The following is a 15,387-nucleotide window of genomic DNA, read 5'->3' as shown; positions in this document are numbered from 1 at the left end:
CAGGTTGATCCCTGCAGCATCGCTGGACGAGACGGGCGTATCCGAGAAGGTGACCAGATTGTGCAGGTAAGTTACAAGAGTAATCAATATAAACACATTCAGTCGAGTGGAAATACAACAGAACATAATGGTCAAGGGGGTCAGTAGATGCTAGATCAAAAGTAAAAGGCTTGATCACATAACAAAACAAGTATATTTTTTTCACACTTAAAGTTTAAAAGGTCACTGGAAGTAGCGTACATCATTTTTTTTCAACCATTACAAAGATGTCATTTGTATTGACCTTTACAAAGATGTCATTAGGACTGATCATTACAAAGATGTCATTAGAACTGACCTTTACAAAGATGTTATTAGGACTGACCATTACAAAGATGTTATTAGGACTGACCATTACAAAGATGTTATTTGTATTGACCATTACAAAGATGATATTAGGACTGACCATTTCAAAAATGTTATTAGTATTGACCATTACAAAGATGTTATTAGGACTGACCATTACAAAAATGTTATTAGGACTGACCATTACAGAGATGTTATTAGTATTGACCATTACAAAGATGTTATTAGGACTGACCATTACAAAAATGTTATTAGTATTGACCATTACAAAGATGTTATTAGGACTGACCATTACAAAAATGTTATTAGTATTGACCATTACAAAGATGTTATTAGGACTGACCATTACAAAAATGTTATTAGTATTGACCATTACAAAGATGTTATTAGGACTGACCATTACAAAAATGTTATTAGGACTGACCATTACAAAAATGTCATTAGGACTGACCATTACAAAGATGATATTAGGAGTGACCATTACAAAGATGTCATTAGGACTGACCATTACAAAGATGTTTTAGGAGTGAACATTATAAAAATGTTACGAGAACTGACCACTAAGTGTTAGTGAACACCAAAATATTTCGAAGTCAGACTCTCTGTGTATTGTCCAAGCATTCTACCACTTCGCTAGTACGTTTCATGACTGGCCACACTATGCAGTTCTTAACAATTGAACACAATCAGGATTTGCCCCCCCCCCCCCACCTTCCCAAATCCCTTACTACAGTAGAGTTCAAAGTGTAAAAGCAATAACATTACAGTGATACTCCAGACACACACACACATACAAACATACACACAATCACTTCAATTATTTAGTTTAGCCCCTCTTCAAAGTCTATAATGGAGAAATACTTTTTAGTTGTTTGGACTTGGCTATTTTAAAACACTGGCCATTAATTCGTCATTTGATCTCCTCTACTCCAGATAAATGGCGTGGATGTCCGCAGCAGATCTGAGGCGATTTCTTTGTTTTCTGGCAATGGTACAGATATAACACTGACAGTGGCACGTGCGCAGCTACAGGTAGGTCAAGGTCACCAGCTTCATCGCACTTTTTTTTAAATTTGAACCCTCGCTCCTTGCTCGCAAGCACAGCTCGTTCCTTCTCAGGGCGAAAGTTTAAAAAATAATAACTTTTAACTTAATGAAATAAAAACGTTGTTTTGGTCTTTAAAAACTCAATTACCTGGCCACATCACTTTGTTTCTTGACACTGACTCAGGGCGTGTGTAGAGTGGAGGGGAAGGGCAGGATGGCGTTCAAATGTTTGAAATTCTAGTTTTAGATGATGTGTTGCTGTCTTCCTATATTGCAGCGGTTCTCAACCTTTTACGCTCGGCGACCCCTTTTTACAATCCCCCACTCTGTCGCGACCCCCCCCCCCCTTCCGCACGAATTTAGGAAATTTAGGCACCGGATATTTAGGCACCGCGTATTTACGGATATTTAGGCACCGGATATTTAGGCACCCGGAAATTTAGGCACCCGGATATTTAGGCACCCGGAAATTTAGGCACCCGGATAATTAGGCACCCGGAAATTTAGGCACCGGATAATTAGGCACTTTTTGACAAGGCGGAAAATTAGGCACCGGATAATTAGGCACTCTTTATTAGCGACCTTAATTTTGAAAGTAGTTTTTATAATTGCATAAGGTAGGCCTACTGAACACAAAAGGAATGGATGGAATCATACCTTCTCGACAATTGTAGTAAATATATTTGGTTTATGATAGAGAAGGCGGGGTTAAATTGGAACATCAACAATCTTCTATAAGCAGAATAAGTATTAATAAGAGACCAATATTCAAAAAAAAATTATATTTAAATTTTTAACTCATCTGTCTTTTCCATAAACTTTTTTTAAATTTTCAAAACATTATATTTTATCGTAATTTCTAGCCGTTTTGCGATTTCCATTGCTATTTATATAAATATTATATTACATAAATTTACATATAGGCCTATATTCAATAAAAGTTAATTACCACATTTGAAGGACGTAACACACCTATACACTCACACAATAGATCTTCCTAAAGGGGTTACCCATTAACAATATAAAAGAAGGAGTGTTGATAATAGATATTAATGGTATTATAAAATATGTATACTACTTTAGTTTATCAACATATTTAATTCCTATAAGTAACGCGCGCAAATCCACCCTGCTCATTTCAATTCCCACTATAAGAAGACAATTTTCTCCAGACTTCCATTTTAGCAGTTATGTTCAATGCTGTACCCTGCCCTGTTCTCCAGTGTGTAGCCTTGAGACTCAATGCGTCATTTTCACGACCTAGTTCAACATCTACCCGCCACAAATCCTCTCCTTTAGTGGGAGTGCGTAAAGGGGGAAGGGCTAAGGTCAGGAAGCAATGAGAAGAGAATCAACTCTACCCCCCCCTTCCCTGAATACTGTGAGGTCTATATTTTATAATGACTATTAATCCGCAGTCATTTTTCCACACATTCTCACGATTGTCATTTTTTTCCTCGTTTTGTCAGTTTTTCTTTATATCATTAAAATTCAGTTAGAATCGTTATAGTTGCTATTTTTTTGATAACGTCACCAATAGCCCATAGCCTAAGGATAACATATACGTTAAAAAACTACTTTCAAAATTAAGGTCGCTAATTAAAGAGTGCCTAATTATCCGGTGCCTAATTTTCCGCCTTGTCAAAAAGTGCCTAATTATCCGGTGCCTAAATTTCCGGGTGCCTAATTATCCGGGTGCCTAAATTTCCGGGTGCCTAAATATCCGGGTGCCTAAATTTCCGGGTGCCTAAATATCCGGTGCCTAAATATCCGGTGCCTAATTATCCGGTGCCTAAATTTCCAGATACCCCTTCCGCACACATAGATACAGCAATAGAAGAATAGACAATAACAATCCAAATTTTCGATGGTCTTAGGCGACCCCTGGCAAATCCTCAATCGACCCCCAAGGGAGTCGCGACCCACAGGTTGAGAACACCTTGAGATGGAGTCTAGGATCGCATTACGTCTTTTAGTGGAATGAAGTGTCTGTGTTTCGCTATGTTGAAATGTGTGTGTGTGTGTGTGTGTTTTTTTTTTTTTTACTTAAAAAAGAGAATGTAAAAAATCACCAGTCACCTGGTCATTCCAGCATTCACGGACAAATAACATTAATTGAAAATAAAAACTGGACGCAGGTCCCTGCCTGCCCTGGGCTACTTTCACCTTTTTTTTTTATTAGATAGTATCAGTAATTTTGGCGCCTCGCGAGGCGTTTTAGCACCATAGCTGGTTATGCCTGAACTCCTAAATTCAAGGTTATGTGGACTAATGCAATAGTTTGACTTATGTACTCATATCTCCGTCTTCCTTGGACGCATCACTTTTGCTACTCACAGCTAAGCTAAGCTACTCACCTTAAGCGACTCTCACGTGTGCAGAGCGGGAGCCAAAGCAGATCATTTGACATGATGAGTTGAGTCTATACATACACATGCACACTGTAACCGACACACAGAGTGATGGCCCTTGTGCTTTGATGGCTAACAAATCCACTAAATAATAAACACCACACCAGAGAAACTACAAAGGGAGATTGTTAGTATTTGTGTGGGGAAAAAGGGGGAGACGACCGCGGTGATTGCCACGTTCCAGTAACAGATTTATCTCCCAGTCTGATCACGTGCTACTGCCGCCCTAATCCGAAAAGACGTCAGGGGGGATCACCCGAGTCCTTTGATCTCCCTGACGTGCCTTAGGATGATCTCCCTCCTCCCGCTCGGTGACCGCGGTCCAAATGGGAGGTGACTCAAGCGTTGAACTCCCATGTTAAGGTGAAATGAGGTTGTGACTGGCAGTGGCGTGGTTGTAAGGAGGCAGTGCTGCTTTTTTTTCTGTTGTGTGTATGTGTGGGTGGTATCGTTGTAAACACACCTTAGCAGGGAGAACAGATTGGTGAACTGGAAGTCTCACTAATTTTTAGTGAAGCTTGGAATTTTAAAAAGTTGACTATAGTCAACAATGGTCAAGAAGTGGTCAACATTGGTCAAAAAGAGGTCAGCATTGGTCAACAAGAAATCAACATTGGTCAGCAAGAGCTCAACATGGGTCAGTAATGGACCTAATTCACCAATCGTAAACAAATAACATTTTGCCACAGTGGTTCTTTATCTCTTCTATACAAATTACGCAATCCATAAAGGCCGTCACGTGATACGTAACTTTCATTGTTTTATCAATATTATCACGTGACTAAATGTTGTTTCCATTGAAATGAAAAGTGTTGTAGTTGAGCAGTAAGGAAATAAAAATGTTGATGATTTGATTTGTTGGTCATCATAAAACCTTTTCCTGCCCTCACTCTCACAGCAGCATTGACAGGTGACTCCCTGCTAGAGTGTATGTGTTTCCTAGGGGATATAACTTTTATTACAATATAGACAAATTCATCTTGAGATGAAATGAAATCAATGTAGTAGACTTAAGTAACACTATAAAATGGTATTTTGAACAAAATCTAACTCACTACAAAAATACATCTTTCACTCTGGCAATTTGGAGTCGCCTGGCGTACTTAAGACAGCTTACGACAGCTCCGCTTGTCTTGCCTCATTCTACAAGACTAACAATTAAATTAATGCTCTTTCTCTAAAACTAACAATAAATACTCCCTTTCTATATCACCTATATAAAAAAAAAACACACACAGACTTCATAACACTCCCACGACTGGGGTATCAAGTCCCCCAGGGCTTGAAAAGGGATTCTCCTTGTTACTTCCTCAAGTGTATACCTCATTAAAATGTTGACCTTTGATTGATAGGGGGAAAAAATGTTAGTCTTTATCTTTAAACCTGAGAGAGTCCGACTTCTATCTCTAGTTCACACGTATTCTCGAAGGTCTACACACCTTGAATTTGATATATTGCATCACACTAGACACCTAGAGTTGTGAAATAGATGTTTGTGTTGGATATAAAGTGAACTACTGTATCTACTAAAGTTGTATATTTGTTTGTCTGTATGGACAATGACATACACTTTGCCTTCTTTTTGATTTGACTGACATTGGGCAGTTGAAATGGGAAATGGATGCAAAGGACTTCAAAACATTTTGTCTATGACTTTTTTGAGTAGGTGTGCTATTTTAAAAACTAACCTTTATTCTGAGCCTCAATGTAGTTTAAAGTCATGGTGTACTCACCGACCTATATGAAATGTTAGTGCTTCTATTCACTGCCTTAAATGAAAGGTTATGTCACAGGCCTATATATATATATATATTTATTTATATCTAAACTGTGTGTGCAATATCTAATCACTACACCAAAATGTCACGAAACAGGGTGCTTTTTTTTTTTTGTAAAATAGTTATAAGAAGAACGGTTTTTATTTTCAAATCTAATCTATATAGATGATATAAACTATGTTGAAACTAAAATGCTGTACAATTTCGTTGATAGTAGGGATCATTACTTTTCTGAGACGAGCAATTTCCAAGATTCATAATGACAATTCCTTTACAGCTGGAAAAAGAGTTACGTGCATAATTATCTGAAAGGAAATTTGTTTCCAGTCTAGTTAGAATATATATAGGTCTGTGGTTTTGTGCTTCTATTCAATGACATTAGTTTCGCACTGACCTATAGTCAACATCTTTTCCTCTACCCCCACAGTGTGATGATGGTTTCATGGAGGAGCCCAATGTTGTGCTGGATGACCTTCACATGGACCTTCTAGAGCAGCATCACCATGACAACATGCAGTTTATGGCCTCCATGTTGGCTCGGGTAGGTGATCCATCCAATCATCTTGTTGCCTGTCTTACTTCCATTTTGATGCTGACATATATATTCACGTTATTGAACTTAATTATGGTGGCCAATGGTGGCAAGTCCTTAACACTTGGCCTCGGGACTCTCGTTCCAATCTTTGTGAATGTTTAATGTCTGATGTGTGTTTAGTGTGTTTAAGAGAAACTAAAAGTATTTGGCCACTTTGCTGACCATATTGAACCTCATTAAATGGATGACTTGGCTTGAACTGTTGACCTTAAGGTTTTTAAGAAAAATGCACATTGTTTGTACTGATAGACCCTTGAATACAATCTGTCACAACATAATAAAATAAATGGAAAAACACAAAGGCCAATGGACGAATGATTATAAGTACTCCTTCATCACTAGCGCCAGTAGAGCATGGAACAGGTTGCCTGAATTAGCCTGAAAAATCAATGACTTAGCATAGTTTAAGTATCTAATTAACATGCTTGACTAGTTGATTAACATATTTTCTTTGTTGTTGTATTTTTTTTTTTTTTTTTTTGAAAGAAAGTCTGTCATTTATAAGATTTGTTGGCTTTTTTTCTTTTTTTTTTTTAATTACTTCAAAACTTTTTATTTAGATTAGTTTGTCATTTTAGCTCTTGTGATTATGTTTGTATTGTCATAACAGCATCTTGAGTTTGTTAACAGTCTATAAATTAAATTATTATTAAATTATTATGATTTTTATTTTTATTATTAATCTTGTATAACACATTTTTCATTCTATAGCATGTTCAGTGCCTTGGGGGGAGGGGGTATCTGGGAAAAGTTTCTCATATTGTCTATAGGGCACTCAGCAAACTCAGCTCAAATGACTCAGCTCAGCTCTAGTCCAGATTCAAACTTGAGCCCCATTGCTAGGTAGCCAAGTGGTTTCTGAGACATATCCTACCTCTACTTGTAGCCAATGAAACCAGGATGGTGTGTCTAGCAAATCATCTGCTTTACCTTTGTGTATTTATTGTTTGAAGATAGATTATGTTAAAATAGGAGCCCTGACCAATTTCAGCCTCAAACACTGGAGCACAGTTAGGCCAGCTCTTCTCATAACAGTAGCACATTCTTAGTGACTAGTCAAATTTTGTAAAAGAAAAAAAAAAAGTAAACATAAGATTAGCATTGTGCTGGCCAGACAATTTTCTGAAGGCAGCACAAATCTCCAAAGTTTACTTCTACAAATGATGTATATACTAACTTCTTGGCTTTGTTTGTCTCTCTTATCAGCGCCATCTGGATGAGGAAGGGGGCACCACTGATACAGCCACCACAGAGAACTCTTCCCAGAAGCATGAAAAAGACAGTGGAGTGGGTCGTACAGACGAGAGCACTAGGAATGAGGAGAGTTCCGAACAGGTGAGACTAGTTTAAAACACCTTTGTGTGTAGCACACAGGTAATGGGCCAAGTTTTTTTTTTTTCAAAGCCAGGCACTTACAAACTCATTTTTTTATAGTGTAGAATTTTCTATAAAAAAAAAAAAACAATATGCAGACAGCTTATAAACATACACATCTTAAGAGCATACACATCTTGCAGGCATACACTTCCTATAGACATACACATCCCTTACTGTTCTAGCTTACCTTACTTTTCAAACACTTCTGTTGCACTTATTAAAACTCGGAGCTTGAGTGGCGAAAGGGGGGGGGGGGGCAGAAGGGAGATGAATGAAAGTATTTGTCATGTTCTATATTTAAATTCTTCTGTAACCTACTCTATGATATTTGGGTTAATTTTGGTAGAGATAGGTTCATGCCTAGGGATTTCCAGGGATATATTAAATTCAGCTTGCATAATATCCATATTCAATTATCCCAGACGGAGCAGCTTGACACCCATAAAAGAAAGGCTCTATTAGTTTGTTTTGATGCATCTGGTTAGATCAAGCATATTTTTTTTTATTTTAGGCATTAGGCTTGAGTATAATTTCCAAATGCAGAAGAACATTCCTATCAAGATGCAGGACAATATTTTTACCAGTAATTATTTTGGCTTCAAAAACTCAGTGAGCAGATGAATCACCAGAAAACAAATAACTCACTAACTTAAGATTATCTCCCCTATCTATTTTCTTTCCCTCCTTTATTTAAAACTGTTTATCAAGTACTTTGTACTGGAGTACAAACCTACAGACTAGAAATAGAAATTGGGTTAGTAGTTGAAGAGCAGAATTAAGAAAAAAGAAAAACACAGAACCAAGCTGAAAATAAAACTTGGCAATTGAAAAGATAACCTTTAGATAATGTTTTTATAATCTGTACTAAATGTAGAATAAAACATAGCCATTTAAAACCATGTGCACTTTATAATTTGACAAACATAATCATTTATTTGCAGGAGAATGTAGATTATGACAGTTTTATGAACCCTGCCATATTGGCATGCAAAGGTCGTCACCCCAGCAATGACAGTCTCATATCCAGCGACATTCCTGGTGAGGTCTGCAGCAAGCTGAGGGACATGTTTGACCCCAGGATGGCTGTGGGCAGCTCCCCTAGGAGGGATGTCCACCGCAAGGACTCTGGTAGCAGCCTTGAGAGAGAGTTGGCCCTTTTGAACCAGGAAATGGAAGAAATACAGGTACATAGGCAACCATCTGGAGACCGGTCTGATCTAGGTGTTATGTGTCACTAACAAGCATAACAAATTACTGGCTTCCACACTCCCCATAATTTGGCCATGCTGAAAATTGTGTCCTCAACGAGGAAGACATACCACAATAGAAATGAATTTGTTTTAGAATTACAAAAGGATAATATTTAGACATAATCAGACAGTTGGTCACCATGAGGGTCAACCATCAGCTTTAGTTTTGCATTGTGGCCTATGATCCAAATTATCTAAAGCTCATAGGCTTCTGTTGCTGACCTTCGTAGATGGTGTCTTGTGGCCAGTACAATGGTCAATCAGCTTTACTTTCTTCTTTCTCAATAATAGATGTACATTAGTTTCAGATTTGACTGAAATAACTATTTAAGAATCTCAGCCTTCATTGGATTCAAAACTGCATTACTGGACCACTGACCTAAGCTTTACTTAATTCTTTCTCTCATGATTGACGATATCATCGTTGATTTGACCCCATTAAATTAACTTAATTATTGGGTTCATAAACTTTGTGTTATATAAAAAGGGCATGCATTTATCTCAACCAATTATAATATTTTCTGATTAAAAGAAAAACATTATTGAAGTTTAACCATAACAGGCTAGTGAAATACAAATGGGAAAAAATGAATAATTCCTTTGTAGCGTGGAAAATATTTACGGAGAGATAGAGTTAATTATGAATGTTTATTTTTAACACAAATTTCTATCTTTTTTTTTATTTCTATCACCAGGTGGAGTGTCAGGACCTTGTTGAAAACCACATCATGAGAGAGCGACTTGGATACAATGAGTCGGTCATCAGAGGGGACACACAGAAGAGTCCTCGCATAGTTCCACGTATGGGAACAAGGTTGGAGTATGTAAAACATCCCAATGAGCCTGGTCTGGCCAGAAAGCCTGGCATGGGAGGCACGGGTAGCCCCAGTCATACTGGTGCCCCTGTCACTATGTCATCCCCTCTCAATAACAATTACAGTATGAACGGGTCATCTAAAAACTACACCAATGGCTCTGTGGTACCTTCCTCCCTGTCCTCGACTATGTCCTCAACTTGCAGAGGGTTAAACTCAGAGTTCAGCTCTCACACCAATACTACATCCAGTTCCAACATGAGCACAGGAATGTGTGACAAGGACATGTGGACGACCACTAGCGCATATAACACTGGGGAGTCATGCCGCAGCACACCGCTTACCCTCGAACTCAATCCAACCATTGATGAAAACAGCCACGAGCTCAGCGGATCCATGCTCTGCCTGGCCACTCCATCATCAGCTCCTTCAGCGATAGTGACCAGTGACACAGAGAAGCAGACACAAACCCCGACAAAACCTAGGGATTATTCAAGTGGGGACAGTGGCCATGGCCAGGCCAAGAAATCCTCAAGCTCTTCTCACACCATCAAGGCCATGAGCATTAGTGAGAGCATGAAGTCAGGGCTTACCCATCCTTCCCAGATGGGAGAGTCCCTACAGGACCTCTACCTTCGTTGTGCTGACGTCATGTACACTAACCGGGCTAATCTTCAGCACACCATTGCTGTGCAACAAAAGCTCTTTCAACAACAGCTTGAGCAGAATGCCAGGCTACGGGGCCATGGCCCACCTGGCCACCCTCCTCCCACCAGCAATATTAACGATCACACCCCCGATGCTGCCAGAAACAGCCCTGGTCAGACTCCTCCTTCAGACAGCGGCCAGATGGAGTGGGTAGTGAAACGCAGACCTGACGGCACCAGATACATCACCAGAAGGCCAGTCCGCAACAAACTTCTTAAAGAGCGGGCCAAAAAAATCAGCGAAGAGCGTTGCGGCATGACCACAGATGACGACGCCATGTCAGAAATGAAAACCGGGCGGTACTGGTCAAAAGAGGACAGGAAGAGGCACCTGGAGAAAGCAAAAGACTACAAGAAGAAAAAGGAACTCCTAGTGAAAGCTAAAATGGAAACATTGAGAGAAAGTGAAGAAAAGAAAGAGGTGAACATTGTGGAACTTAGCCACAGGAAAATGATGAAACATAAAGGCAAAAAAGTCTTTGACAATTTCACAACGGTCAAGGAAATGTTGGCCCACGGGAACAAAGTGAATGATGGGAAGACATACAACCCCTTACTCTCCGTGACAACTGTATGACCTCTCTTAAGCTGTAAATCAAAATGTAATACATTTAAGTTAAAAAAAAAATGTAAAGCTAATTCACTAATGGATATATGGCATGGATCTATTAGAGTGGATATATGGCATGGATTTCTATAGACATGGGTGATGTGGTTTTGTCTCTGGCTGTGGGAGTACTGCAGCATTATCTGAAATGTTTGAATGAACAGAATGACATCCCCTAAAATTTCATTGACCTCCTCACTCACACACACTAATGTTAAAGTTCAAGGACATGTCATATTAACTGTGGCTGTTTTTTTTTGTTTTTTTTAAAGAATTTTGCTCAATGTCATTAGATCTTAGCTTATAAGTGATTAGTGATACAGATTATTTAACATAATGCTTACAGCAATCAAGGCTGACAAACAGTGCTGTTTGTTCTTAGAGCTGTTCAGAATTACTGTTTGGTCTACAAGCTGTAGGAAAAAACAAACAAATAAACAAACCAGGCATCTAAAACTAAAAATAAATTTTCCTGTTCAGTGAAACATGTGGTCATCACTTTTTGTGGTCATCCAGACCTTCTGGATTCTAAATGCCCATCTTTAATAGTACATCTGGGCTGTTATTCTATTCAGTCTCCTGAATTTGTCCCATTTCTTGGACACGAGACACAAAGAGGAAATAACTTGTGCCTTTTCAAAGTGGACACTCTAGCCTGGATACACCTGTAGGTTATTCATGGACAAATGCCTAGATACAATGGATGTTCACTTTATCGTACAGAAAGTAGGTCAAAATAATTCAGGGTCAAAGCTGTATTGCTGCTACTTGGCCTACAGTATATCTCTACACCTTCACATATCCATTGATGAACTTTAAAAAAAACCCAATACATTAAGTGTGTCTTGATTCTACTGTGAACACAAATTTTATTATTTATGTGTGTTTACTTTGATTAGACTCAAGTCTAAAAGAAAAAAACATTCAGTTTGACATTAAGCCAAACATATTTAAATAGTGTTGGCTTTACATTGTTCATAATATGTGGCATCAACTATGTTACATGCTTAGTCATGGATAAAGCAGAAAATCTTTTGTGTGTAGTGAGCTACTAAACTTTAACAAACATGGAGCCATCTTGCTGTTTAACAGTGAAAGATGTTGTCACAAAAGAAATGAATAGCTTCAAATAAGTAGCCTTAGAGTGGACACTGGTGTAACTGTTGACCATTTATTAACAATTTATTTATTATTTAAAATCGACATTATTTAGTGTTTTATATAAACAGTGTCTCTGTATAAGGAATGATGTTTGTAGATAATAAATTTATATTACGAATGTTTCATCCCTGCCCCCATCCAAGCAATGCTATGTCAATGTTATGTCAATATGTCAATTCTACATGTATTTCATGTAATATTATGTCAATTCTATGTCATGTTTTGTCAATGTCTATATGGGGTTTGAATTCCATACCAATGAATTTTTTTCAATGTTTCATAATTATTTTTTTTTATAACATGCATAAGAGAATAGAGTGCTCTCACCTTGGAGAGTGCTGTATCCCATGATTCCATTTTTGAACCTAAGGTTAGGACTTTACCTACAACTGAATTGGCATTTTTTATCTATTTAACAATCATTTATTAAATAATTGTTCAACTTCACACATAAACTGTTTACCTGATCATGTGGAATGGTGCTTCATACATTCATCTGGATTGCTCCAAGTTCAAACCCTGCCCACTGTCAACCCCAGATATCTTGCAGGAGGTTTGACCCAGGATGTAGTAATCTTCATTTCTCAAGGGACGTTTAAAACTTTAAAAATAAAACTTGACCCACTTTCATTTCTGAAATAATTAGACCTCCCCTTCCCAAGTACTCATCATGAGCAAGAAGAAATTCACCCAGATCATTGAAACATCTGACTTGATTGTCCTTTAGCTTTATGTGTGTGTGTGTGTGTATGTGTGTGTGATAGACAAGATGGAGAACTGTTTTCACTTGTCTCTCTAGTTTGTCCTTAAGGCTGTGCTCATAATTTTTACTTCATTTTTTTTTTTGGACAATCTGTGTGTCAAGAGTTATGCTTCCTTTGAATAAATGTTTGAAAAACAAACAAAGAAATTGCATTCTTAGACATCAAGTTCATTTAGAAGTTTAAAACAGGCTGGCTGGTACTTGAGGAATGTCAAATATTTTGTAGTTAGCTGACCAACAATTCACTCTGGATGTCGTCTGCTGAGGTACATTTTTTTTCAAATGGTTTATTGCCCCTTAACCTGCTGGGTCTTGGACATATAGATTTTGATTCCATAAACTTAATTGACTGTCTTTCATCAAGTCTCACCTGACATCCATGATGGTCTATCATAGGTGTGTCTGCTGTCCTATGCTAGCAACTACTTGACCTAGACCCAGGCAAAGGAAAGGATTTTAAAAATATTTGTGAACTTTGAAGCTTTTGTTCACATTTTAAACAAGTTTTGATGGGAATCTGTTGACAGAAAACTTCTTATCTTCTTCATAGCTGCAAGATTTATTTTCTCCCCAAGTCACAGGCAATGTTTGAAGTCTCATAATTTGAAAAAGCAACAAAACAAAATTGGAAATGTCTAGTTATACTTTTGTAACAATCATTACAAAAAGTTGTATTAGTGTAATTTAGGTGTCCTCACAGACCTTTTTATACGAAATCTAGACTGGACATGGAAATCTTTTAACACTACAAAAGATATGAAATTTTTTTTTAAAGTTTAAACAAAGGTGTTGTTTTGTAAGTAGTTATAAGGAGTAAATTTGTTTTTTTTTCAACCATAACCTATGTAACATATAATTTAATGTTTATTAATGTTTATATTATTATTTTGCTATTTTTTAGATACATAATCTAAAAAGATCTAGGTAATCAATCTATTTAAATGTGCATAAGATGACTAAAATCAATAGACCTGAATTATTTCGATCTAGGATTTAGAAATGTTATCTTAAAGGAAACTAACAGGAAATGGCTTTATTTCATGAATTTGTGTCTGGATATAATATATATAGGTCTGTGGGTGTCCAGTTTTTTTTAAATTAGATTTTATAGGGTGTGTGTGTGTGTGTTGTGTCAAATCGTGCAATATTTGAATTGATGTAAGATTGTCTATTTATAGAATATTTGAAATGAGGCTTTGAATGCTGTAAAACATGGATCAGGTTTTGAACTGGAAAGTCAACTCTTCCTCAGCACCCAACCACACACAAAAAATGATGTAAATCTAACCTCTGAACTGTCAGCCATTGGGAATATTTAGGTCATTGCTTTAATCAGAAGGTTGTCCCTTAATTCTGATGGCTGACATTTTAAAATGACTTCTGACACTGACTATGGCCTTGTCAATAGTCACTTCTCAAGGCTGGTGCAATTGAAATATTTGAAAGAATTGTTTTACATGTTGTGGAATAATTAACAAAGCTGTTTTTGGATTTATTAGGGATACCATTGAACAAATAATTATATTCTGGGCAAGCTACTGACTTCCTACAAAATACAGTATTACATATGAATATTGAAATACATTTTTACTAGGTTTGTAATAATAAAAAAGGGTGTGGGGTATCAATAACTATAAAGAGAATAAACCATAACATTAAAGATGTAATTTCCTTTTATTGGGCAGAGCATAATGATCCATATATTGCATGGACCATAGTGATGAATTTATTGCACATACCAGGGTACTGTTGGTCTGAGTGCTTAATAACTACAGGTTTGAAGTTTTTAACTTTACTATTTCTACATTCTAAACATTAAAAATGTCTTGACTGTGATTTTGTTTTTTCCTGGCACACTTTCAGTTTGTGGGGAATTGAAATGTTTATTTTTGGAAATAGAGTTTGTGTATGTGAGAAGGAGAGAGAGAAAAGAAGGGAGATAACTTCTCATCTGAGTTGTTTGCTCCTGCTTCTATTTATATCACATACTAGGTGGAAGAAAAGTTTTGTGTGAGGCTGGGTACTAGTCTAGGTTAAAAAAATCAACATAAAGATAGGACATTAGTAGCTGTAGGAATGAATCATGGGACATTAGTAGCTGTAGCAATGAATCATGGGACATTAGTAGCTGTAGGAATGAATCATGGGACATTAGTAGCTGTAGCAATGAATCATGGGACATTAGTAGCTGTAGGAATGAATCATGGGACTTGTGTAAAGAAGTTTGACCTAATAGTTCAATTCTATTATTATGTTCATGAATGACTCTACAACTGGAGTCACACTATATTATATATTGATTGTATGTGATTGAAAGAAATTATGATGTATGTATTATGTGTATCATAGCACTGCAAAAAAAACAACAACACATAATTATGTTATGATATCACTGACCTATATCACTCAGCTGACATCATGACAGACCACTCTAAGTGTGTGTATGTGTGTGTCTACATTTGTTTCTGTGTTTGTTCTTTGACAGCTGATATAATAATATGGAAATAAATTGTGGCTTCTTTAAAATTTTC

The 15,387-nt window shown here is 37.2% G+C and overlaps 1 protein-coding gene across 7 annotated transcripts in view; it reads left to right on the top strand.

Annotated features, from left to right (window-relative positions):
- LOC106062824 (E3 ubiquitin-protein ligase PDZRN3-like) overlaps positions 1–15,387 on the top strand; it is a 211,580-nt gene extending 196,193 nt beyond the window's left edge. For all 7 annotated transcript variants that reach the window (XM_056025579.1, XM_056025578.1, XM_056025576.1 and 4 more), the window contains 6 exons: positions 4–66; positions 1,279–1,377; positions 6,009–6,122; positions 7,383–7,511; positions 8,495–8,737; positions 9,499–15,387. In XM_056025579.1, the coding sequence (XP_055881554.1) occupies positions 4–66; positions 1,279–1,377; positions 6,009–6,122; positions 7,383–7,511; positions 8,495–8,737; positions 9,499–10,902 (2,052 nt within the window). In that variant the 3' untranslated portion in view covers positions 10,903–15,387. The remainder of the gene's footprint in view (positions 1–3; positions 67–1,278; positions 1,378–6,008; positions 6,123–7,382; positions 7,512–8,494; positions 8,738–9,498) is intronic.

The sequence above is a fragment of the Biomphalaria glabrata genome, chromosome 4 (assembly GCF_947242115.1).
Source record: "Biomphalaria glabrata chromosome 4, xgBioGlab47.1, whole genome shotgun sequence".
Taxonomy (NCBI): Eukaryota; Metazoa; Mollusca; class Gastropoda; family Planorbidae; genus Biomphalaria; species Biomphalaria glabrata.
Note: the sequence above shows the minus strand (reverse complement) of the source record. Positions and strands in the feature narration are given on the sequence as shown.